This window comes from Stegodyphus dumicola, chromosome 6 (assembly GCF_044657685.1).
Source record: "Stegodyphus dumicola isolate Sdum_Otavi_A_Nest chromosome 6, ASM4465768v1".
In the NCBI taxonomy this organism is placed as follows: Eukaryota; Metazoa; Arthropoda; class Arachnida; order Araneae; family Eresidae; genus Stegodyphus; species Stegodyphus dumicola.
In genome coordinates this window covers 42,146,076-42,171,729 of record NC_140773.1, presented here as the reverse complement: position 1 = coordinate 42,171,729, position 25,654 = coordinate 42,146,076, and the positions used below count along the sequence as shown (strand labels likewise).

Below are 25,654 nucleotides of genomic sequence, written 5' to 3'. Positions count from 1 at the left end.
TGGGGTTGAAAATTCAGGCTAAAAAGCATTAGAAAAATTTCTATGGTTAAATTTAATAAGTAAAAAAACAAGAGAAAATTCTCCCTTTTATTGGTTTCTTAAAAAATGTATTAAAATCATATATTAACAAGACCTTATATTTGCTTTCCTGTTTAACGAAATCGTTATTTAAACCTTTATTTTACTAACATACATATTAAAATGGGTGGAACTGGTAAAATAGCTTCTTAATAATAAAAGTCTTGATCAGGATCTTTTCAAAAAATAAATTTTTAAGAAAATTTTAAAAAATATACTGCAGCTGGGTAATTTTAATTATGACAAAAAAGTCTTTTAAAAATACTTCCTTACATTTAAAATTTTACTTCTCAGATTTAAATATTTGTACTGAACTCTTCAAAGCTTTTGAAACTAATAAGATTATTTCTGTGTGTTTATGCATTTCTTTTCACAAGTTAAGCCATTCTGAAATAAAACAAAACTAAACTCCCAACTTTCACTAATGATATATTAAATCAAAAATTAAGTTACTGAAATTCAATAAATATTAATTTTTATTTATTTATTTTTTATTTTGTATGGAAAATACTATGATGACTATTTACAAAAATGCAAAAAAATATGTATACAAAAAATTGAGAATTGATAATTCATAATTATTAAACTTCTGCTTCTTCATTTGTGTCAGCTACAAGAACTTCTCTGTTTTCATAAGTCCAAAATCCATTCAAGTCTATCAAGATACTTACAATAGTGTCACCTTGCCCACTAAGAATAAAAAATTACAAGAATTAAGTTTTTTTGTAGGACTAGCACAACATTTCAGAGTTTCATAATGATAATTTTTTATTTTTAACACAGTTCCTATTTTTTTTTTTTTTTTTTTTTTTTTTTTTAAAATTTCAGATCATATTTAATTAATCTCCTTTTTATAATAATACAACAACTGCAAGTGAAAAAACAATTGGCATTATTATATCAGGACGCTATAAAACTAATTTTGCCTTCTCTCTTTTCTTATCATCTTAATGAAAGGAACATCCTCCCAACTTTCAGAGAGGGAAGTACAAATTGCATTATTTGAAACTACCATCAACTCCTATGATTTGGAATGCTTTGAATCTATATCTATTTGCTTGTAGATCTACCACTTACATGGTTTCAAGATATGTTTACATTGCAGCAAATGTGACATACATTTGTTAATTACTTATATACTAGTATTGTGGGGAAAGGCAACGACCATAGTTGATAACACACATTTATTACTATTTACAAATATAGATTACATTAGGATTACAATTAATGAAAATGGTATACGAGCGATCGAGCGACGTCTGCTCCGCTCGCCAGCTAATCCTCGTCCTCTTCCGAAGGCGGGAAACACATGCTGACGCAATGCATACGTCATACAGTAGGGGATTAGGGAATATCATGACATAACGTTTCCCACATTCGGCCATCATGACCGGACAGGCGACCTCGCCTGAAGCAACATAGTATATCATCAAATTAAAAAAAAATTATAATATAGTAACATAGGTATGAAAAAAATAATCTGTAGATACAAAGCTGAGGATACTTACACAAATGAAGCAAAAAAATAGATTAAACACACCACAGCAGTTAACTAAAAATAAAAAGAACATTAGTATGACAAAATGAATTAAAAAGTTGACATGAGGAAAAAAAAATATTAGAAAGTTCTCAGGTGTCATTTGTCCAAACTCAGGAGGACCTATAATGCTGACAGTTGTATAAAAATCAAGTGATAAGTTCAATATTGTTGGACCAGGGTTTCATGTATTCAGCACAAGTAGATGTTTTGGATGGTCCGTCGAAAAATGCACACTTTTCCACATCATATGTGTCATTTTGTTTGAGCCTGGTGACTTTATAAGGTCCGAGAAATTTCTGTTTGAGTTTTAGACCAGGGCCAAACTGAGTTCGTTTGATAGCCATGAGGTCATGAAGTTGAAATTTTTGTGCCTGTTTTCGTCGCAAATTATAAGTACGGCGATTTTCGTCTTGCACTTTAGAGATTTGCTGTTTTGCGTCCTTACGGAGATCGTTACGTTGCTGAATGAATGCAGATTTGATCTCCTCGTCGATTAGAGCAGCGATGTTTATGTCGTTTTGCGATTTCATTTTAGTCCCAAAGAGAAGTTCAAAGGGAGTAGAATTGATGCTACATTGAAAAGTTGAATTAATAATTTGTTGCACAGCGGGAACATGGCGATACCATTGCTCAGGGTTGGTTATGGAGAGTTTAGAAAGGACAGCAATAATAATGGAGTTCAAACGCTCAACTTGACCGTTCGATCGTGGGAGGCCAGCTGTTATAAGAACGTGCTTTATTCTCTGTGTGTCACAATAGTTTGCAAATGCAGTGGATTTGAATGCAGGGCCTCGATCAGAGATAATCCGTGAAGGATTTCCGAAGACTAATCTTTGAGATTCCAGCCGACTGATAACTTCATCTGCGTCTGTAGACTTTGTTGGATAAAGCCACACGAATTTAGTAAACGAGTCTATAACTACCAAAATATGTTTGTATTTCTTTGATGTTGCGGCAAGGGGACCTAAGTGGTCGATATGGTATGTGTGCAAGGGTGCGTCGTCTTTGTCAATGGGGTGCAGAAGTCCGTCTTGCTTGCCACGCTTTCGATTATTGAGGATGCATGGGATGCAGTTATGGATACACCGCTCAATTTTTTCTTTCAAATTTGGGATAAAAGATTCGTTGTTTAAAAGTTCTTGAGTGCGGATTATGGCGAAGTAGCCTCGTTCGTGAGCTGTTTTAATGACATTTGCCTGCATATCCTCAGGCACCACAAGTAAGTCAATGCCGTTGACGTTTTTGTACAGGAGATTGTTCTTAACGAGAAAGTTATCATACGAAGGCGTCGTTTGAAGGAGTGCTTTAATAGCCGTAATATGCTCGTCGGTTTCTTGTGCTTTGCGAAATTGGAGAAGGACACTGTCTTGGATAGTCATGCAAGATAGACTGCGACTGAGGGCATCCACGTGAGCCATCTTTGAGCCGGTACGGTGCTCAATTTTGTACTCAAAATCTTGGAGATATAAAACCCATCGGGCTATTCTCGAATTGAGTTCCTTTTTATTTAAAGTTTGTACAAAAGCGTTGCAGTCAGTGATAATTTTAAAATGTGAACCAAGGACGTAAATACGGAACTTTTTTAAAGCTTCAACAATTGCAAGGACTTCGAGTTCATAACTGGTGTATTTACGTTCGTTGTCCGATGTTTTCTTTGACATGTAGTAGACAGGGTGAAAGCTGTTATCGTTCATAGATTTTTGTAGTAGGACTGCCCCCAAGCCATCAATGGATGCGTCGGTATGAATTTCGATAGGACTCTTTTGATTAAAAATACTTAAAACTGGTTGTTGAGAAAGCAAATATTTTAATCTGTGAAATGCGGCTTTCTGATCAGCATAAAATTGAAAGGGGGTGTCCTTACGAAGGAGATCACTAAGGGGTTTTGCAATGCTAGAATATGAGGGGATGAATTTCCTAAAATATCCCGTGAGACCGAGAAAGCGTTGGACGTCTTTCGTACTCTTAGGTTCGGGGTAGTTAATTACAGATTTTGTTTTCGAAGGGGAAGGAAAAAGTTTACCACCTTCGACGATATGTCCAAGAAATTCGATTTTTTTGTGAAGAAATTGACATTTGCGAAAATTAACTTCTAGACCATATTCACTAGCAACTTTGAGTACTTGGTTCAGACGATGAATGGCCTCATTTTCATTTTTGGCGGGAATAACTACATCGTCCATGTAGGGTAAAACATAACCTTTGACAATTAAATCACGAAAAACATAATTTATAAAGCACTGGAATACTGAAGGGCAATTTGAAAGACCAAATGGCATTCGAAGAAACTGGAATTGTCCATTGTGAGTTACAAAAGCTGTATATGGTTTACTTTCGTCCGCTACTGGCACATGAAAAAAGCCGTTACGTAGGTCAAGAGTACTAAAAATTTGTGCGTCTTGAAGTTTATCCAAAATGTCATCAATAAGAGGAAGAGGAAAATGATCCTTAATTAAAAGTCGATTAAGTTTCCTATAATCGATGCAAACACGGGGTGTACCGTCTTTTTTACGCACCACGAGAACTTGACCGGCATATGGAGATGAACAAGGTTCAATAATTTTAAGTTTCAACCATTCATTTATTTGTCTGTCAACAATTTCCCGTTCAACAAAAGGAAGGCGTGTAGGAGGGTGAAAAATCGGTTTATCATCGGATAGAGTGATATTAAGTTTAATATCTGTTGTCTTTGTTTTATTTGGGATATAAGAATTCAGCAAACGTTCCGCCGCAGCACGTGTTTCTTTGGAAACATTTGAACCAATATCAAAAGCTGGAACATCGTCATTTATTGCAAAAATGAAAGATTCAGGAGCAGTTTCAAAGCATTGCTCGGGAGGTTTGGAAAAATATATACCGTCTGGTGTAATAGTTAATTTAGCATTTTTAATTACGTCACAGCCTACAATAAGAGAAAACTGCATAGAATGATTTGGAACAACTCTAATATTAGCCGGAAAGTCCTGATTATCAATGTTGATAATGGTTTGAAAATAACCAATAATAGGAATTTTCGAGAATCCGAAACCAGTTAACACTCCAGAATTATTTGAAAGTGGTGGGGAACCAAGTTGAATCCATGTGTTTTCGTTCAGTAATGTGACCTCACTTCCAGTGTCAATTAATCCAGAAACTGTGCTATTGAGTATAACGACAGTTTTACCGTGAGAGGTTTGTCCTGTATTTACTTCGGCAGGTGGAGTGGAAGTCTCATTTGATGTAGTGGGGCGGCAATCCATAGATTTATGTCCAAAACGACAACAAGTTAGACACTTTGGGCCAAGAGAACGATTAGGACAGGACCGTGAGAGGTGTCCGACCTCATTGCAGTTAAAACAAGTTTGTGGTTTAGTTTTAGATGGACCAGCATTATTAAATTTCGTGTCGTGTTGTTGGTCCGAATTTTTGCGTCCAGTACCACGTCTGGGGCCATTATTCGTATTTTTAAAATTTGATGGATGAGAGATATTTGTATGTCTAGTCGTAACTACAGATTCATAAGTGCGTAGCTTTTCCTTGAATTCAGAATATGATTTTGTACCGTAGAGAATAATTTTATCGGATGGGGTACCTAGTATTCCTTGAATGGTATACTGAATGGCAGAAGCCTCGTCGATAACACCGTCACCACGATTCGCGATTTCGCGCATTGCGATAAAATATTGCAAAGAGCTTTCATTCGAGCGCATTTTTCTTCTTTCCAGTTGTTTATGAAATTCAATAGAAGTAATTTTATCGGAGAACTCATTAAGTAATACTATTTTAAACATGTCGTATGAATTGAGATTCCGTTGTGAAAACAAAAAAGTTTTAGCAGTACCCACAACAAGTCTTTTCGCAAAAACTAATTTTTGCTGGTCGGTAAGATTTGGGAATAATTGGAAATTATCCTCTATATTGTTGAAAAAAGCACGGACTGAATAGGAATCATTGCCTGAAAAGTTTCTGCAAGTGTTTGAAAGATCTCTCAAAATAAACCATAAATCATGACTCATCTCGCGAATCTCGGTGTTCGCCGTCGTATAAACACCGGAGCGACTCGAATTCAAATGTATTACTTCCGCGTCAGAAGAAACAATGCGATTTGGGCTTGGCGCCGTGGAGGGTGAGAAAGGGGGAACAGAAGAACTTAGACCTACAGGCGTCGGTCCACTGTCGGTGTTTGAAATTGAATGATCGTCATCGGATAAAAAACTAACATCTAGGGAATTGTGAAAATCCGTCAGATTAGTGAGCGCATGAAAAATTTTTTCACATAAAACATCTTTATTAGTGGAAGCTTCCAAATGCAATAAATTCGCCACTGATATAAAATCTGATAAAGAAAAATCTTTTAATAGAAGTTCTTCATGTTTTGCCAAATCGAAACTGTACGGGAACGCGGCAAAATTTCGCATTCTCTTTCGCGAAGAATGATCGAAATCGGAATATCCGAGCACGGTATTAAATAATTTAATAACTCGTGTTGTGCCATATTTAAGAGAATTCGCTATCAATGGGGGGCCATAGTTCTTTAAACAGTAAAATAGGACAATATGAATATGAAATAGGGTATGTATGAATGAGAATTAAACAGAATAAACACAGCTTAAAATCCTAATACTAATAAATTATGAACGAATTAGGGAAAAATGGGCCTACCTAACTTCGGGGCAGTCCTTATAATCCAATATACGATATCTTGGCCAATCCAATGTAATCCAAAATCGAATTTCGATTTAACGTCCAAAATCAGAAGAATGGACAAGTAGCATGTAACATCATTCACATATGTCGTCCAGGTTGAAGAATATTAAATCGTCATAAAGGCACGTCTTCATTCACATACGTCGTCTCGCTTTAAGAATATTAAATCGTCATAAAGGCACGTCTTGCCTTTGTTAGCTTTCTGAACGTCTTTAGTGATTGCTGGTGTCTAGGGTTCGATTATAACGCATGCACAAAAGGCACGGTCGAGCCCCCAAAATGTCGGGAAAGGCAACAACCATAGTTGATAACACACATTTATTACTATTTACAAATATAGATTACATTAGGATTACAATTAATGAAAATGGTATACGAGCGATCGAGTGACGTCTGCTCCGCTCGCCAGCTAATCCTCGTCCTCTTCCGAAGGCGGGAAACACATGCTGACGCAATGCATACGTCATATAGTAGGGGATTAGGGAATATCATGACATAACGTTTCCCACAGTATTGTATTATGTTCTTCAGGATGCCAACTAAGAGACCAAAAGGAGGAGAAGTTTGTGCTACTGATAGCAAGCATGTAGTAAATTAATAAAGATATTTCCACGATGGTTAAATTTATGGCAGCGTCTATAAATGAATGTTGGAAGTACCATAATTTTCTTTGGGAAGCATTGAACAACAGATCTTTCAGTTAGTTACTGAATAATTCATTAACTGGATTAAAATCACTAAAAATCTGAGTACTGTTATGTATTAATCGCTATTATTTTCAAGCTTAAGTTTTGCTTACTATTTCAGTTTTGATCTGTAATTGAAGTTCTAATTTTTTTTTTTTTTTTTTTTTTTGCTTTAGTTGTTTAAAGTTGGTTGTAAATTTAAACTGTAACTTTTATAAACTTTAAAATTTAGGTTTGGTTGCTTTAAAAGTTTTCTTGAGTTGAAGTTGTTTAGTTTGAGTTTGAGTTTAGGGACTTAAGTTTATTTATTTTGACCCTTAAGGTTGTTTAACTTTTAACCTATTTTAAAGTTGTTGCTGCACTTTTAGTGTGTTAATTTTTTTTTAAATTTAAGTTAACTTTTTACCCCTCTTTCTATTAAAGTTGTCGAACACATATTTTCTGAGTGGCGGTAAGGTAAATCAATAGTAACTGTAATTCAATCTGGGTTATGAGTGTATACTTAAAATGCTGCTGAAGAAACAATTTATATAGTGCTGAAATTTTTTTTAAAAATTATATTGTTGTGTAATTAGTAGTTTAATTTTTAATTTCCCGAAGTCATTTGTGTTGACTTGGTTCTAAAAATTTTCACACCATCGGCTTGGAATTCATTCGTCCAACCGTCAGCTTGGAATTCATTCTCGGAATCCTCTTATCAGAGGATTACTGCACCCCGAAAATTCTTTCGCCCAAACGTAAAACCGTATGTGCGGGTGACGTGTTGGATGTATACACCATCTGGAGTTTCCCGAAAAGAGGACCCTGTTTTGCTGGACAGGCGAGCAGGGAAAGGTTCTACAGCGTATTTTGAGGAGGGGGAAATAATCGTTGGGTAGAAAGCTCTACATGGTTGACTTGGACCTCGATGCGAGGCTAGATTATCCCCCCTTGTTTTCGTCTGCAAAGATTGTTGACACATTGGTGTGGCCTTGGAGGCCGAATGATTGAACTGCACTAACTGGCTCTTCTGGTAGTCGGGAAACCCCTTCCCGTGAAGATTTCTCTGTTTGGGTTGCTGGACTTGGCTTCCTGCTGATCACCTTCTACGCCAAATTTTCAAAAAACGCGCCAGCTATTAAAGTGGATGTGCAGTGTTTTTGAGAGGGGAGATGAGGAAAACATTTTCGATTACACGCTTTTCTTTCTGGCGGAGCCAGGGAGACTTTCTCGAAGAAAAAGAACGAGAGATGACTTCTAAGATGCAGCAGTCCGGAGTTCCTGGTGAGATGAACGATTAAACAACCTACACAGAAGAAAGGGATATTGAATCAAGAATTCCTGAGTTTTACTGACTTCAGTATGGCCGGTGTTTCGGGGAAGATCGGAGTCCTAAAGGTTGGAAGCGGTTGTGGGGTGGAAAGCCTGGTTTCCGAAAGGGGTGCCCATTACTAATTCTCATATTGTTTTTATTCTTTCTTGCAGAAGTATCTTCAGACATCTAACTATTCTTACTTGCATCGTGACAGAATCTGTCCGAGTTTTTTGCCTGTATCAAGTACCCAAAATTTTGTACAATGCCTCCCAAACGGGAACAGTGAATTGTTAAATTTGTAAAGAAGGTATGTAAACTTCAGTTGTTTCTTCAGATATAAGGATGACTGGTCACCACCATTTTTAAATGTAACTGTATTCTTACTATTTTCTCCTTAATAAACATTAGATTGATTTTACCTACTTAGCCTTGTAATTATTTTAATTATTTGACTTTGCACTGGACCATAGCTTTTGAATGGGTTATTGCCCACCATTATGTCTCACAATGCAACTCCCTGAAATTTTTTCATCATTCATTTCATAAAAAATGTTTATTTTTTATGTTACCCTATGATAATTACTCGAACTCTGATGACATGTGATTGATACGGTATTGGTTGAAATGTTTTTGTTATGTTACCCATACACATACATTTACCTACCACAAAATTTGGTATGAACACTGTTTATAGAAATTACACAGAAATGATGTTAAGTAGTAAATAATATATTTGAAATTATATTGTGTGATATTGATATAACAGTACTAAATATATCACATCTTTTCTGGGAGGCCAGGGGTTGAACTCCTATGCCCGGTTTTGAGGGGTGAGGGGGTTCTTAGTGCCATTAAGTTGACGGAAAGAGAAATGCCCAAATTATTATTATTATCATGTCTTTTCTAGCACCAAGTAAGGTTACTAGGCATTTTTTTTATTCCTACACATCATGCTATTTTGAAAATGCAGCTGTACAGTGACTACATCTGTTACATGGAGAGATGTATGACCACCTAGATGACAAACTGGTTAGTAACCCTGGCTGCTATACCAAGTCCCAGAAAAGGCATGGATGCTTGTAAGTTTTACTGTTTGTGTGGGACAGGAGCACTCAAAATACATGGTGAGCAAAAAGCCTCTCAAGAATTCGATGGTAGAGAAAATGGGGTGGGTGATCTGCAGTGTTTTCCCTTAAAAATGTTATCAACTACACAAACATACAAGGACTATACAACCAAAGGGTGACATTCTGGTGAGGTGATGCATGGTGTTCTTTTCTACAGGTACTTGGTAAGATGCATGGTGAACCTGATTTTTTTAGACAACATAATCACAAGCTGAGATTTCTTGGTAAGCTGAAATACAGATATGTGATTCTTGGTACATTAAAGAGCCTCCATACACTGAGATGTGCAGAAAAGGAGCAGACTTCAAAAAAGCAACAACCAGTCTGCAAGGATTCGCTACCTAAATTTCTATGATAGGTTCAGTGGTGGTATCATCTGTTGATAAAAATTGGAAACATAATAAGTTCCAATGGACCATGAAATAGGCAAATATTTAAGCAACTAGAATAAAAGCACATTACGGGTTTGGGTGCTGAATATGTCATGTATTTTCTAAAAGCAAGTAAGATCGCTTATTAGGTGAAAGCGTAAATCACATTAATTGCTACTACTATTCAAACTGCAACTAGCATGGGGTCATGGAAGTCCTCAATAAAGGTGCAGCATTACTGAAGATAAGAGAAGAAGAAATATGTCATCCTGAATGTCAGATAGTCTCCCTTTCTTCCCACCTCTACCATTGTTTGCACCACTATTCTCAGTGCTATGCCTGCCCCTTAGTTACAGTCTGAACATAGGTAGAAATGAATAATCATGTGATCATCTTTATGTTGCATTTAATCCTGCAAAAGGCAAATAACCTGTAATGTCACAGAACAGATTACAGTATAACAGTAAAAGTATGAATTCAAAAATTAATTAATACATTCTAAATGAATATTTTGCATATTAATACTAATATTCAAATATACTAACCACAGTATTAAATCCTGTAAAGTTACTTTCAATGGATCAGCAGGATTTATCATATCAAAAATTTCATCTTTAACATCTTCAAATGAAACTGGCTCTTGTCCATGTTCTTTCATTTGTTCTTGAATGGCCTGATAAAAAAGAATGCATAATAAAATTTAGTATCATATTAGGTCAACCAGCCTAAAATATTATCTAACAGCAAAACTATGCTGAACATAAATATAAACATGAGACATGCAATATCTTTTCTGACCATGATATCCATCTTTCCAACATGAGAAAAGATTTATCCTTAAAAGAATTCATAATAATAATTTACAGAACAAAATCCCAATAATACAATTATACACTAAAAATTTACTGTAAAGTTAATATATATTAAAAGATTAAAGACCCTCCTTTATGGATAGATATAGTGGCTAAAATATATATATACTTTGAAGTAACCGAAAATTATATTTGCTGCTGATAAAAAATGGATATATAAATAAAATGATTCAGTATTCTTGTAGACACTAAAGACAGAAGACAGACACTAAGACAGAAGTTTGGAAATACTATAAATAATCTTATAGTCCTTCTCAATATTATGCATTTGTTTATTTAACCACACTCATAAACCTAGAAATCATAAGTTAGCACTTTTTAATTTATCCTCTCCTTCTAAAGAAAATTTGATGAGCCACTCTAACACATTAGCCAACTTGCATTTCAGCAAAGGATTACTTCCTCAAATATAAATCTTCCTCAAGCAAAAAAAAAAAAAAAAAAAAAAAAAACGGGGGGGGGGGACAACAACAAAAGCAAGTATCCATACCTCTCAGTTCTTTATTAAACAATTTATTAGATCAATTTTCCTCAACTGAATTCTTTGTTTCATGACGACATAAATTCAATTTCAGCCATTTTTAGTTTACATTTTTTATCTGTATAAAAATGTGTATGCACACTGTTTAATGTTTTAAAAAAAGTTTTTTAAAAAAAATACAATCCAAAAAATTTAAATCTCAGCATTGCACTGGGATTTCACAAATAAATAAATAAAAATTTAACAGCTCTTGCATTTTTTACTCGACTCTAAAAGAATACAAATGCAAAATACTAAAAAGCATATTGCTATAGAAAAAGTTTACCATTTGATTAAAACTAATTATAATTCCTTTTTAAATATATAATTTCATCTTTTACCCTCACATTTTATTTTTTGATTTAGAGTTGGCAATTCACTGTAATCTAATAGGAAGCAGAGTTAAACAAATTATTACATGGTGTTAGAAAGCTAGTTTATTTATTATTAATGTATTTAATAACAACAATGAAATAATACTTGTTACGAAAATATTATTAAATACAGATAAAATTACTTTTCAGATAATTCCCTCTGCTTACAAGCTTTTTTAAATATGCAATATAATTAAAAGATCTTGGCCTTATTGACTGGCAGACAAAAACGTTTTGGAAAAATGATAATAATACTCTTCTTCAGCTCCGGGTGAGAAATAAAAAGGAAGGCTTTATATTTGATTCTACCTCTTGGTGCTCTCAATACTTTATTCAGAAAATCATGTAAGTTATTCCACACCATACATTATTTCCACACCAAATGCCTACATTCTATAGTCTTCCTGTTTTTACTTAATGGAATTTATAAAATGGTAAATAGTTAAAAATATTCCTCACTTTCTTCATTCTTTATCTTCATTTGCCATTTTCAGATAAATGTTATATAGCTAAAGCTACAAACATACTTGCTATCTGAGTCAAAATCTCTCAATGTAAAAAAGGTCTTTATGGATGCTTTAATAACTTGCCTGTTTTTCCTATGTGCCACATGGGGCTGTTTTCAAGCCTTTGTTCATTTGCTGGGGCATACAGGCGGTCTCCTTTCTCCTTTGCTTTTAATTTTTTGCCACTATCTTTTCTATTTTTAAAATCAAATTAATTGTATAGATGGCAATGCAAGAAATTTCTATAGGTTATATGTTCACAACTTTTAGAATGACTTTCTAGATTATGTCAGTCTAATCAATGGTAAAATTAATTATTGCATTATGGAAAATGTATTTATTTTTAAGTATACAAGAAATAAACTGTGGACATATTAAAATAGTAAAAATAATCATACAGTCTAATTATGTAAATTGAAAAATCTAGACTAAATGCATAAATATAGTTCTAGAAGCATAAATACAGTTTTGAAAGAATACTCATATTCTAAAGACTAAAAAATTACATTTCTAAATTTTCCTCTTCATAATATTTGAAGCATTTAAATAAACACGGAAAAAATTTATTTTAAACAAAATGAGCATTTAGCATTTGAAAAAGTCTTTGCCTGCTATTTGAAAACAAAAAGAGGGCATTTCATTTAATGTTAAGAAAGTAAGAGCTAAGCAACTTGCCTTAAAAAAAGGTCTCAGCTTTTGCTAAGTAACCTGTCATAAATTCAAACAATGACAAGAGTAACTATAAAAATGCTTTGCAAATTATTGTTTGGTTTGGTTAATTTAATTATGGCAAAGCACATGCGGGCTATCTGTCTAAAGAGAGGGATGCTTTATAGAGGACTTTCTAAGAGAAACTGGCTCATATACACATGGACACATGAGGAAAACAACAAAAACGGCCATGCAGCCAGCCCATTCACCTGGAATCAAAACCAGGTCAGAATAACCAGTGTTCAGCAACTTTACTGCTCAGACACTGGTGGGCCTGCATAAATTACTGAAGACATGTTCATCATTTCATTTTATAATGTAGTATTCAACATCCAGGTAAAAATAATTGTAAGTAATTTCTATGCATAAACTACAGTTTCATAAATTGGAAATTCAAGGAAACATATTTACCCTGAAGAAATAATTAAAGTCAAATACTGTTAAATAATTCTTCTGCTCAATGTCTAAAAGTCTAAAAAAATACATTAAAGCTTGAGGTTCTTTTCTGTTTTCCAAAGCAAGTACGAAATCCAAATATGTCTTATAATCCTGCAAATTAAAAACATAATATACAACTTTTAATAGCATTAGGTTGGGCATTAGGTAAATTGAATAATAAAAAGTTAGTGTTAGTCAAACTGCTATGTAAATAGTTACCATTTCTCTATCATATGTAAGACATTCTTGGAACACTCTTTGAATAAAAACTGGAGTCAAAGTTCCAGTTCCATACCTAGAAGATAAATAAAATGGAGAGTGCTTAACAATATTCTTCTATAAAAATGAATTTGTTTGTGTTTACTTCAATTCAGTTTTCATATATTGTGAATTATAAAATGTCTTATTATTCACGCAGTTTCATTACCAGTGGTGAACTATGAACATTTTAACAAAGGACTTGCATTTTATCTTATTAAAACAAATTTTATCATTTCAACATTTTACATTATCGATCAAATTCTAATTAAATGTTTTATTTATCAGACAGAAAATAGTAATAATTATGCATAAACAGAAAGATATTTTAAAATTAAAAAAATCACAAGATGATGGAGAAATCACATAAAATAGTCAAAGAATTTAATTATGTGACACAATTATGGTATAAGTTGCCACACATTATTTCCTCCTTTCATGTGAATTATTCTAGTACCAAGGTCTCGCAATGATTTTTCAAAAAAGTTTTTAGATAAGGTTTTGATTAAATTTTGTTAAAGGTTTCCTATTTAGGGTTGTCATTAAATCTGAAATATGTTGCACGAAGATGATCTTATAACTGTGAAATATTGTTACTGAATTGAAACATTCATCTCCAGTGTGTGTTGGTTTCCATAAGGACTTCCTTTATACTATTAAGAGTTTCATTATGCAATTTTTCTTGTTAAAGCCATTTCAATAAAATCCTAAAAATTGTTTATTTTTATTTCCATGCCATGTAAGTTTATATATTTTCATTTCTTTCTGGACATTGATATGGAACTTCTTCCATGTTCCATGTCTCTGAATAATAAAACACTAAAAATTGTTTTGATTCTTCATTGTTGAGTTCTTCCCCATTTACACTTTTTATTTTATAAAAGCTTTGCTTGAATAACCTATTTTGCAAAGAAATTGCAAAATACTAACTTTTCACAGAACAATTTTTAAAATTTGCTTTTACATTCAATGGTTGATCCTTTAAATTCCTTTGATTTTACATGGAATTAATTAATTTTTTCTGAAAAGGAAGGGCTCACAAATTAGAGACAAATTTAATATAAACTAACTGTGAATACAGAGAATAAATATAGACATAAATAATATAGGTTTTGTAGAAACATGGATGGACATCAATTTTACAGAAAAAACTCAATATATATAATGTCTACCAAAAAATTATGTCTGTTGAGAATTGGGGAAAAAAAGATCTTTTATACCTTTAATAATATTTATTACACAATAAAATATCCACTGTTACTTGACTTCTTGCCAGCGTGAAGGCAATTTTTAAATACCATTTTTTGAAAACTGTCTAGTTCTTAGAAGAGGTTCTCAAGTAATTGCTTGACTGACATCTGCTTTAGTTTTGATTTATTTTCCCCTTAAAACATTTTTTCAAAGAGAAAAACAAGTGATATTTGGAGAGTGCTAAATATGAGGAATATCATGGATATAGCAGAATATCCCAGTTCAGCTCTCGAATTTTCAGACAAGTCGGCAAATCAGCAAAGTGGTCTGGCATTATCATAATACATATATAATATATATCATAATACATATATTATCATAATACAGTATGATGTGCTGTACAGCTTAAGATAAGCAAGTTCTAATATACAAAAAATTTAGACTAACAAGCTGAAGCAATAGCTTTGAACGAAGCTTACATGATGTTTTAGAGATAATCCACTTTGCCTTACCAGTTATCATCCAGTCAAAGAAAGGTTCTCTTTTTCTTTTTTCTTTTTTTTTTTTTTTTTTTTTTTCAAGCAAGCAGAAATGTATATAAGAAGACTAAATCATGCATATTTTTCTAACTTTACTCATGAGGCAGCTACCTGGAATATTTATAGACTAATTCTAGTTCCCAAATATCGTCTGATATGGTTTGTAGAGCTGATTCAAGTTTTTCTGCATTCAGCTATGTTGTCTTAAAGGAATATTGCTTTGTCATGTCCTTGACAATATCATAATTGATCAAAGATGGCCATCTAGAACATGGCTTATGGTTAAAGTTAAAATTACCAACTTCAAACTTTTCTTAACTATTTCCTGAATGTTCTGTTCAAAACTGCATCTTCACCTAAACTTTCACTAAATTTTGAAACAATTCTGCAGCATTTCTTCCATCTTCAAATTCGTTCAAAATATAGTGTCATAAATGAGCTTTATAGGTAGCCATGTTTATATTACAAACATGTGCCTTACTCTATAATGTCATTAAGCACATTTGTTTCAAGCTAATTTAGAAGAACATGTGCATATTAAGAGAGACAACAATTTTAAACATTCAGTTTTTTACAAATATATGTGTCAAAGGAACACGTCTGCATGTTAAAAGTTGAAATAGCACTGTTGGACAGAATTTCCTGCAGACCTTTTACAACTAGCATGAATTTCTCTTCTCAACAAGAAAAAATATAAATCTCCAGCCCATGTCAATCTTCTTCAAGATGCATTGAATTTTCATAAAGATCCAGTAATAAACTAAAGTTGAACTTTTCATATTTTAAATATAATTTTTTGTCAAAATTATACACATGTTAATGATTTCTATTGGCTATGAGAACTTGTGCAAACAGCCAACAGAATGTCATTCCTCCTCCCTCTTCAAGATTACCTTAAGTATAATCCTCACAGAATTTCTCATCTAGTTATGTGTAATATAAACACTACTTCTTGATCATATTAAAATTCTGTCATGGTTTTGGGTAACCTGAAAACCAATCAAAATCTATTTTCTGCATTTTACAACATAGGTACTGTAGTATTCAAACAGCTAGTCTCATATTGTTTCAAAATACTACAAATGTTAGCAGATAAAGTATTTAGGAGGCAAAAAATGTTTATAAGGCAATGTACAATGTCGCCAAAAAGCATTTACGTGTTACTCCATATATGCCATGTAGCACACGTGTTTGAATACATACGGATTTGCATTTCTGAAATTAAATGGTGAGTTTCTTTATTCATATTTCTTTTTTCCCTGAGTGTATTTGTTTTCGCCATAATGATTCATAATGGGATCATGGAGTTTGCCGGCTGATGAAAAAGAAAGCATTGCATTTTTACAGAAGCACGCACTTGCCCAACAAAAGAGAATGCAAGCATTCATATTCCATGAAGTTGGTAGTTCACTGAATTTTATGGAAATGTAAAATAAAAACTAAAAGCAGAATGCTAGACAGCAGATCTGTTTCAAGCTTGTTTGAAGATAGCTGTATCTCATTTGTGACAGCTATTCACTTTATTTATTATCGAACAGAGAGTTATATGACAATGAATTCCATGAAGAAAAACCAGGATTATGCATAAACAAAGCTATTCGTTGAAGTAATTCCAGAAGTGTGTGTGTCTTCTATGAAAAAAGTATACGAAGGCAGCACTAGATGCATCATTGAAACAGATATAAGGGTATCCAAAAAAACATTTCGCTCCAAAGTCAGCAACGAGTTTGCAAAAGCTGCTAATAAGTTTGCAACTTTTTGGTGGGTATGCGAATAATTAAAAAGTATTTAACTTTCTACATTCAAAATAAATACTTATGACTGATGTAATCCTTAACCATAACTCCAATCTAATATTAATTAATAATGAACTTATAATCACGTAACTGTTAAGAATTCTAGAATGGGGCTTAAGATAATGGCAGACTAATTTCATGGAACTATGTAATCTATGGAAGTGAAATAGTATAGAAACTTGTGATAACAAAGAAGCCTTCACTGGATATAGTATACTGTTGAAGGTTCTAGGAATAGCCTGGAACACAGAGAAGGATTTGATTTTTTTTCAAAAAAACTTTATAAACATTGTTACCAACAGATGCAGTACAAAATGCTTCATTTTGCAAATATTGGGTCACATTTTTCACCTAACTGGATTCACTAGACCAGTTGGTTCAACTTAAACTATTACTTGAACAGCTGGAATGCATTGAAATGATAAACTCCCATCATCAGTGGAGCACAGTTGAATTTTTGAATAACACCACAGTTCCTAGATATTATCTTTCTGAATTCAATTTAAATAATTTTGTTTTATTTAATATTCTTTCTTTTTTACATGCATCTATGGTATCATATGCGTTAGTAATGTATTTAAGAGTAGTCACATGAGGCAATAGAGTTATTGCTAAATTTATATGCTCCAAAAAAAAAAATGTTGCCCTTTTCTAATTAATCTATCACACTCCCACATTTGGAATTATTAGGATATTTATTATCTTCTGGACTTGAAAGTAATTAAGCATTTGAAATTTGATGTGCTACTTCTGGATTGTACCACTACTTGACTACCAATATATGTATGTTTTACATAAAAGGTGTAAATACAAATCCTTTGTAAAGAACAGAGTAGAAGAAATTCACAATTTGATCGATCCTAACAAGTTGGATACTTGGTAGGAATTTAGTCTTGGGAAGGAAAATCCTGCAGACATCTTTTCCAGGGATATTACAACCTCAGACTTAGCTGAATATTTTTTTGTGGTGGCATGGACCATCTTGCTTGTGTTAACCCTATGAGTTTTGGTCTGATAAGATTAAAATTGTGAATCCCACTGGGGATTTAGAATTATGAAAGGAATTTGAATTTTTAACACAAAATAAATGTGCAATGGAGAATTCTCAGTTTGTCTGAAATTTAAACGATAGTAACCTCACTAAGGTATTGACAATTATGGTATTAATTAAAAGATTCGTTGGTAAACTTAAAAAAAAAAAAAAAAAAAAAAGTAGAAATGGAACCTTACACTGCAGCTGAACTCTTAAAAGTAGAACAGGACTGGATAAAGTATGAACAAAGACTGGTGCACTCTTCCAAATTAGAACATTCTAAATGGGATACACAGATTCCTAAAGTATCATCTCTTTATAAGCCAGCCACATTTTTATATGAAAACACTATTTTGCACATGAGGAGCAGGCTTGAAAAAAGTAATTTTTCATTGATGAAATCTATCCAATTATTTTACCCAAACAGTGGAATTTCATAGATAAGTAAAATTCATAGACAGATTCTTAATAAAGTATAAGTACAGTGTGCTTAAAATTTATGTGTTTGTGCTGCAATGAGAGCTCACATGCTCCATGAGATTGTGCAACAGTGCAAAATCTCATAGAGAGCTTTGAGTGCAGCTGCAAATCAGTACAAAAATTTTGAGTTACCATGAAGTTGTAAGAAAATAAATGTAAGAGATATTTGGAAGATTTGAATCAGTGTTTGACTTTTCATTTCTGAACAAAATTTTGCATCAAAATCTGCAAACATAATGAAAAATTATAACTTTATCTACAGAAAATAAGATAATAACAGATAATATGAAACCCATACAAGTCAATATACTACCAAATAATCAAACAAATAATTTAGTATTTTTAAAACCACTTAGTTTAATGGAAAACAGAGTAATAGCCCTATGGAAGAATGAATAGCAAATAATTGTGGATGCAAATTACGAAAGGATGCATTAAGCATAACACTTATATGAGGAAAGTGTTACATATTTGAAAAGAAACAAATTAAATACTGATAAAAATTGCTATCCCAAATTTTCAAATTTCAGTTTGGAATCTCAATGAAAACTTAGCATTGAAAATTTTCTTAAATACTAAGATAGTAAAAAACGTTTCAATTAATAAAAAAATGTATTATTACCAATTATATAACATTTAGCATTAAAAATATCTTAATTTAGAAATATCTTTTTTATATGCAATTTAGGAATATCTTTTGATAATTACAACAAAATTGCAAATGTTAACGAAGACAACGAGATAAATTTTTTTTAAAATGTGTTTAAACCCTCCCGGCCTGTAATCCTTCCTCAAAAAACTCTAAAAGTTCACCAAACAAAAAACATGAGTAACTAATATTTTTTATTATAATTTTAAAATGACCCCTTCCACTTTGTATCTTGACTAATTTTTCTTCCAATTCATATAATCTACCTCAATTGTTTGGAAATGTTTCAAGATACATATCTGTATACCTTAAAGGTAATATGACTAAAATTTTTTAATGTTCATATGGCATCAAGTTTCCAATATGCATAGTGCCTGATGATATTTGTTTACTAGACTAATTCAAATTTCAATATTTGGCAACACTGATGTTATTTACATAAAAAGGATTAATTCAATTTAATAGATCTGACATCAGTTAAGAAAGTTGATTTAGAAGATATTCTGCTCTAGTGAATGCTTTTTAATAAAGTTGTATATATATTAGAAACATTGAAAATTCAAAGATACAAAATTTTAGAAATCAATAACAGTGTCTAAACCAGACTCAACCAATGCTGTACTATACACTGAAATGGGATTCATCAAAAATGATTATCTGAAGCTACAATAAAGGCTCTGTTCATCAACTTTCTGTAGCCACATGTGTCAATGGTTTTGCATCAGTGAAATCCTGTGCAAATGAATGGACACACACAATTCACAATGCAGCAGATGTGTCTGAACTGTTGAAACTGAGAATGAAACATTTGTAACAGTGTCCCAAAATACTACTATTAAAAACTAGGAATTATAATGCCAAATATGCATTACGATTCTAAAATTCTAATATGATGCTGCACACTTTCCATAAAGTTCAGTTTATTCGCATGATTACTTCATGGTGTTGCAAACTGTAGCATTTTATTAGAAAAGTAAAATAAAGATTGGAATTATTAAGAAATGCATTTATTGTTTTTAAGTTATTCTGTTTGTAAATGTATACCAGACTGGTTAAATTTGAAAGATAAATTAAAAATCTTATGCTTTATAAAATGCGGCCATTCAAAGAATCAGTTGTGTACAAGCGCACAGGGAACATAGAATGAAGCTAATGTGTTCTACTCAGTGGCAACACTTCTGAAGGCATGCGAATGATATATGTGTAGTAAAATTTGGGATTTTAAGAATTAAATAATTTCTGTATTCTGCTGAATTAATTAGATATTAAGTTTAATTATTTTCTCTCAAAAGAAGCGTTTATTCGTGTATTTTTGTTATAAGGAGATTAACTTTTCTTTTATGTTCGCTTAATTCTTAATATATTGGGATACAGTGTCTGTGAACCAGTGTCTCAAGTAAAATTTATGTAAAATTGTTTAATATCAAGTGAAAGAGAAAAATTTAGTGAACTGTAATGAGTTAATTGTGAAATGTTAGTTTGATTTAACGATTAATGTAAAGGAACAGGTTTGCCTGATATTCATTTCCTTTGCGACATTTAATTTTTCCTGTCTTCTTTCACTCAGGGAATGTGCCACAGGATTCTAGAAGCTAGGTCTTTGTTCAGGGTTTAGCTGAAGGCATGTGTACGTGATTAGTTATTCTTGTAAACAGGAAGGTTAATGGAAAAGGTCGGGAAAAAGTCAGGATTTTGGCAAGTCAGTTGAGAGAATTGGTGAATATTCATGGGTAGCAGACTTGCGTAGTAGAGACTTGACTAGTTTGGAAAACAAAGATTGGACTTTGGAAGCTTTTGAGGGCCGAGTTTTGCCAAGTTTGGAAAACAATGCTTGTTGGTATTTAAAAGAGAAAATATGAGTGTTCTCGCTCTCTGGAATTTGGATTCTTCTTGTTCGTTTTGCTGCGGACATTCTTGAAGTGTTCATCTGATCTTCCTGCACTGTTTAGCTGCTGAGTCAAATAGTGGGCTATTCTAATGTTCCTACCTGAGGTGTTCATTTTGTTATGTGCTTGAAGTCTTTTCGTGAGAAGTATGAGACCACAATTCCCTTGAGACTCAATCTAAGGGCATGCATTAATACTTGATTTGGGAGTGTTGATAAGATTTGTCTGCTGTAAGGATTCTGTCCCGTTACAATATGGTGTGAGTGGTCTCTATGAAGCTAACCGACAAGTGATGAGAGAAAGGAATGGATGACCAACGAAATAGATGTGTCGGAGGTGCTTCCCCATGATGACCCACCAATGAACGCAGAAAGGAGAAAAGCACCCTACGACAGGCCCTTTGCCATTCTCGACAGAACCGCGGAGAGTGACACCGTTAGTGACCACAGCAGAAGGATGGAACACTGGACCATTACAGTATCAACCAGCTAAGTCTTTGGTTCCTTTATCACTCCGTAAGAATTTTGTTTGCATTCCTTTTTACCTGATTCATCAAAGAACTACAGGAGTCCCTGTTTCTCTTATCATTTTAGAGAATCTTATTTTTCCTTTAATTTTTGTATCATTAGAGATAGAGTTCTGTTAGATTTTTTGAAGTACAAGTATTAATGTAATGAATATCAGGAATTTAGTAATGTATAAGGTCTTAATTCATCAAGAGATCAAAAGGATACAGAATCTTATTTTTTCTTTAATTTGTGTTCATGCGAGCGTTTTGTTAGATTTTTTTGAAGCACAAGTATTAATGTAATGAATATCGGAAACTTAGTAATGTATAAGGTCTTAATTAATCAAGAAAAAAAAAAAAAGGTGGAAAAATTTATGTACTGTAATGTATCCTAACATGGATGACCTCTTCGGCTAATTGGCCGAGGTAAGAGAGATGTCTGATTTTAATTACCTTTCTTAAATTTTGTTTTATTTATTCCCCGGGGAGGTAACTTTTAAGAAATATGTTTTGTCATGAAGTAGAATAGAATTAATAAATAAGAATGCAGTTTGCATGACTATGCAAACAATTGTGTTATTTGAATAGAATGCTACGCTGGTTTGCTATTTCATGTTTTACTATGGAATAAGGATTTTTCATAAAAATAGCAGGGAACCTGATTTTTATCAAAGCCATTTCCAGCAGCAGATCCCGGGTGCGGATACACAATGCTTCTAATATTATTAAGACTTTACGAACCACCTATCAGGGTTTCTTTCCTAATTATGCTTGCCAACCGCATGATTTATTTTAGTAATTTGGACTTAGCTAATAGTCAGTACTCATTTACAGTATTATACCATTTTATATTACTACAAGTTGTATTTAACATTAAAAGGTAAGGAAATTTGCTATCTAACAGCTGCTTCTGAATATATCTCATTTTAATCTATCAGTCTTCCAGGCATGACTCTGTCTACAGGTTTAATATCATCAGGACATGATTTGGGAACTATGCTTAAAATAATATAAAAAATATTTGCTTTACATCAATACATTTATAAAATAGTCAATTTATTATTTGACAAAGTGGTTTTAAAAAATGTCATATACCGTTTATTTACTGACCGTATACTCGTAATTTGAGAAACGGAACCTTATTCATGATAAAAGGCATTTCAGCTGTCATTTCAGTTAAATAGTCAAGACTGCTTTATTTAATTTACATATATATTAGTAAAATTGAGAAAAAATTTATTCAGGCTTACTCAGCAGATTAAATATTCATTATATTAAGCAAAATAATTTGCGATTAACAAACACAATTTCTTCAAATCTGATATTGAAAAATTAAATTATTATTACCTTCTTAACTGCTGCAGGCGTATATATACGTCTTGCTCAGCCGATGCATTAATTGCCCTGAGCATATATATATATATATATACAGCCTATCATTGGCTTTTCACTGCTACCAGTAAAATTGTTCGCAAAGATTTTTAATGCAACACCACAATGACCTTGACAGAGTATACGAAGGAGGATACTATTTCAGAGAAAAGGGTAGAGGTATTGGAGAGGGAGTGCTTCTGAAATGGTGAAAGTAATGACTGCACGGTATTTGCTCATGTTTTTTGTTTGAGTAAAACATATTTTTTTTATTCTGTGTATTATTTCTCTCGTTTTCGTTTACTGTTTGTAGTAGATGCAAGGAATAAAAACGAATTTTTCAAATCCACCTATCTCTTTTGAATTATTTTTTGATGAACTGCTCGTGCTTCATATTGTTAAAACTAACTGTTTTGCAGGCCAGTATATGAACCAACATCCTGCAAAAGAAAAGTCAAGAACAAAATTGTGGCATCCAACCAATTCAGAAAAAATATGTTTTTTTTTTTTTTTTTTATGTATACTACTTATAAAGGTATAACACTAAAATCTGACATTACACTTTACTAGTCTAAAAATAAATTAATCAAAACTTCATTTTTGTAATCTTTTTTATTATACAAACATCGCTTTCATTACACTTTTACTCTAAAAATTAAATTTTGTGCTTTCATTTTTTCTTTTATTCTTTATTTTGTGAAAGTAAACAGTTTCTAGAAAGTAAAACTTGCACTTATTTTTCCACAATACATCGCACAACTACACGCGCCTGTGTGAGAAACGGTGGCACTGGGGAATGAATCCTGTACGTTTTTCATCGCAGTTAAGGGATTAACTAAAATTTAAAATTACCTCGACAGTTCTTCTTTGCTGAGCATTCCATTGTGATCAGTATCAAGATTTAAATACTGACCATATACTCGTAATGCAGAGGGAGCTGAGAACCAATTGGCTTCTTGTACATCCTTAGGCAAAGTTTCATCTCGAAGCTTCAAAAATTCAAAGTACATTAGAAAACTGTAAAATATGCTTCATTTTTCAGTTCAACATATAAAAATTAGGTACTATTCCGTTTTGAGGACCGTAAAAAATTGCAGCGAAAATGTATGCGCAAAAATGTCAAATCTAGCAAAAGCACCCATTTAACAGCATGCCAAATCTAGCGTACGAGCTGATTTCAAATTGTGTAAGTTTAGATAGTTATATATTTTTAAAGATGCCATAGAATACTAGCTTAATTAAACTAGAAATACTAGTTTAAGTTTTAAATCCTTTTTTGATTTTAAATCCTTTTCTGATATCTATGGATTTAACAATTTTGGAATTGCCCATGCCGAAAAATCTGCAATAGAATTTTTTCAAAGAAAAGGCATCATTCATTATAGAAAATTATGTTCGAACAACCAACAAGATGAAATTATGCTTTAGCGATAATTCGGTAGCAAAATAGCAATGCAGTAATCCATTCAGTTATGTTTAGCCCTTTTTATATAAATTATAATACTAAAAAAGTATTATATGAAATTAACCTTTCATATAAATTAAAACAATAATCTTTAGATAGTTATTTACTATTATAGTTCCTTTCTTGTGTTAGGGTTGCTGCAATTATTTTTGGCAGCACTGGCATCAACAATAGTTTGGTTTTCTTTTAGTCCTCAAAACGCAATAGTATCAAAAATTATTATTATTATAATGATATTTGCATTATTTCAAACAAAAATAATATGAAAAGATCACAAAAACTCAACAATAAAAATAATTCCAAGCAGAAATTTCCATACCTCTAATAGATCATCTAAAAAGCTGCATGCTAAAATATCTTGAATTTTAACTTTATTTGTCCTGAATGGATCCAGGAAGAAAAAGAATTTTCTCACAGCTGTGCACACATAAAATGAATGAAATGATGTTTCTAGACCATCTAACTGCAATTGATTACAACATCTTGATATAAAACTAATAGAATTTCACAATTTCAGCAAGAAATAAAGTTCATATTGATTACCTGTGGCAAAGTAGGAATTAATTCTAAAATGTAGTTTTCCAGATCCTGTTAAAAAATTTCATTTAATAAATAATTGCACTATATTTATTTTGTTTGTTTTCTTAAGGGAAAAAAGAGAAAGAGAGAGACAAACAGAAAAAAAAAGCTAATTATGTAACATTAAAATGACCACAGCTCTATAAACAATCTTTAAAATAATATATGTAATATGAAATTTAATATATTTACAACATAACAATAAATAATATCAAACTTGGTTGCAAAACAGAAGAATTTTTTCCCCTTCAACAAGAAACAATAGGTTTCGTATTTAAAGCTAACAGAAATAAACACATCAATAACTGCCTAGGGTACGACAAGTGTCAAAACACAATTGATGATAATAAATATATTTATAATTCCATAAATTTTTTCATAATAGTGGTATTTTCATTTATTGCAACAAATATATGAGGTATTAAATCGAAACTGAAAATGTATAATTTCTCAGAAAGTACATTTTTTCTTTTAATACATGAATTTCGTGCTCAAATTAAGCCAAAATTCAAGTCTTTCACAAAATTATGCACGCTGGCATTTAAATAAAAACAGAATCACTTAGTTTATTATTACATTCATTCAATCACTTTTAAATAGAATACTTTTTTTTAATTTCAAGAAATTTTTCAATTTTCCATAAAAGAATCTAATTCATTTATAGTTTCTTATTTGGCACTATTATATGAAAAAATT

The 25,654-nt window shown here is 32.3% G+C and overlaps 1 protein-coding gene across 1 annotated transcript in view; it reads right to left on the bottom strand.

Moving 5' to 3' along the window:
* Positions 1–541: 541 nt before the first annotated feature.
* Positions 542–25,654, bottom strand: part of LOC118197607 (serine/threonine-protein phosphatase 2A regulatory subunit B'' subunit gamma-like) — a 41,154-nt gene continuing 16,041 nt past the window's right edge. The window contains exons 7-13 of the mRNA XM_085818255.1: positions 24,923–24,967; positions 24,699–24,842; positions 23,767–23,903; positions 13,423–13,498; positions 13,177–13,314; positions 10,328–10,455; positions 542–768 (exon numbers count right to left, since the gene is read on the bottom strand). Coding sequence (XP_085674381.1) covers positions 660–768; positions 10,328–10,455; positions 13,177–13,314; positions 13,423–13,498; positions 23,767–23,903; positions 24,699–24,842; positions 24,923–24,967 — 777 coding nt within the window. The 3' untranslated portion in view covers positions 542–659. The remainder of the gene's footprint in view (positions 769–10,327; positions 10,456–13,176; positions 13,315–13,422; positions 13,499–23,766; positions 23,904–24,698; positions 24,843–24,922; positions 24,968–25,654) is intronic.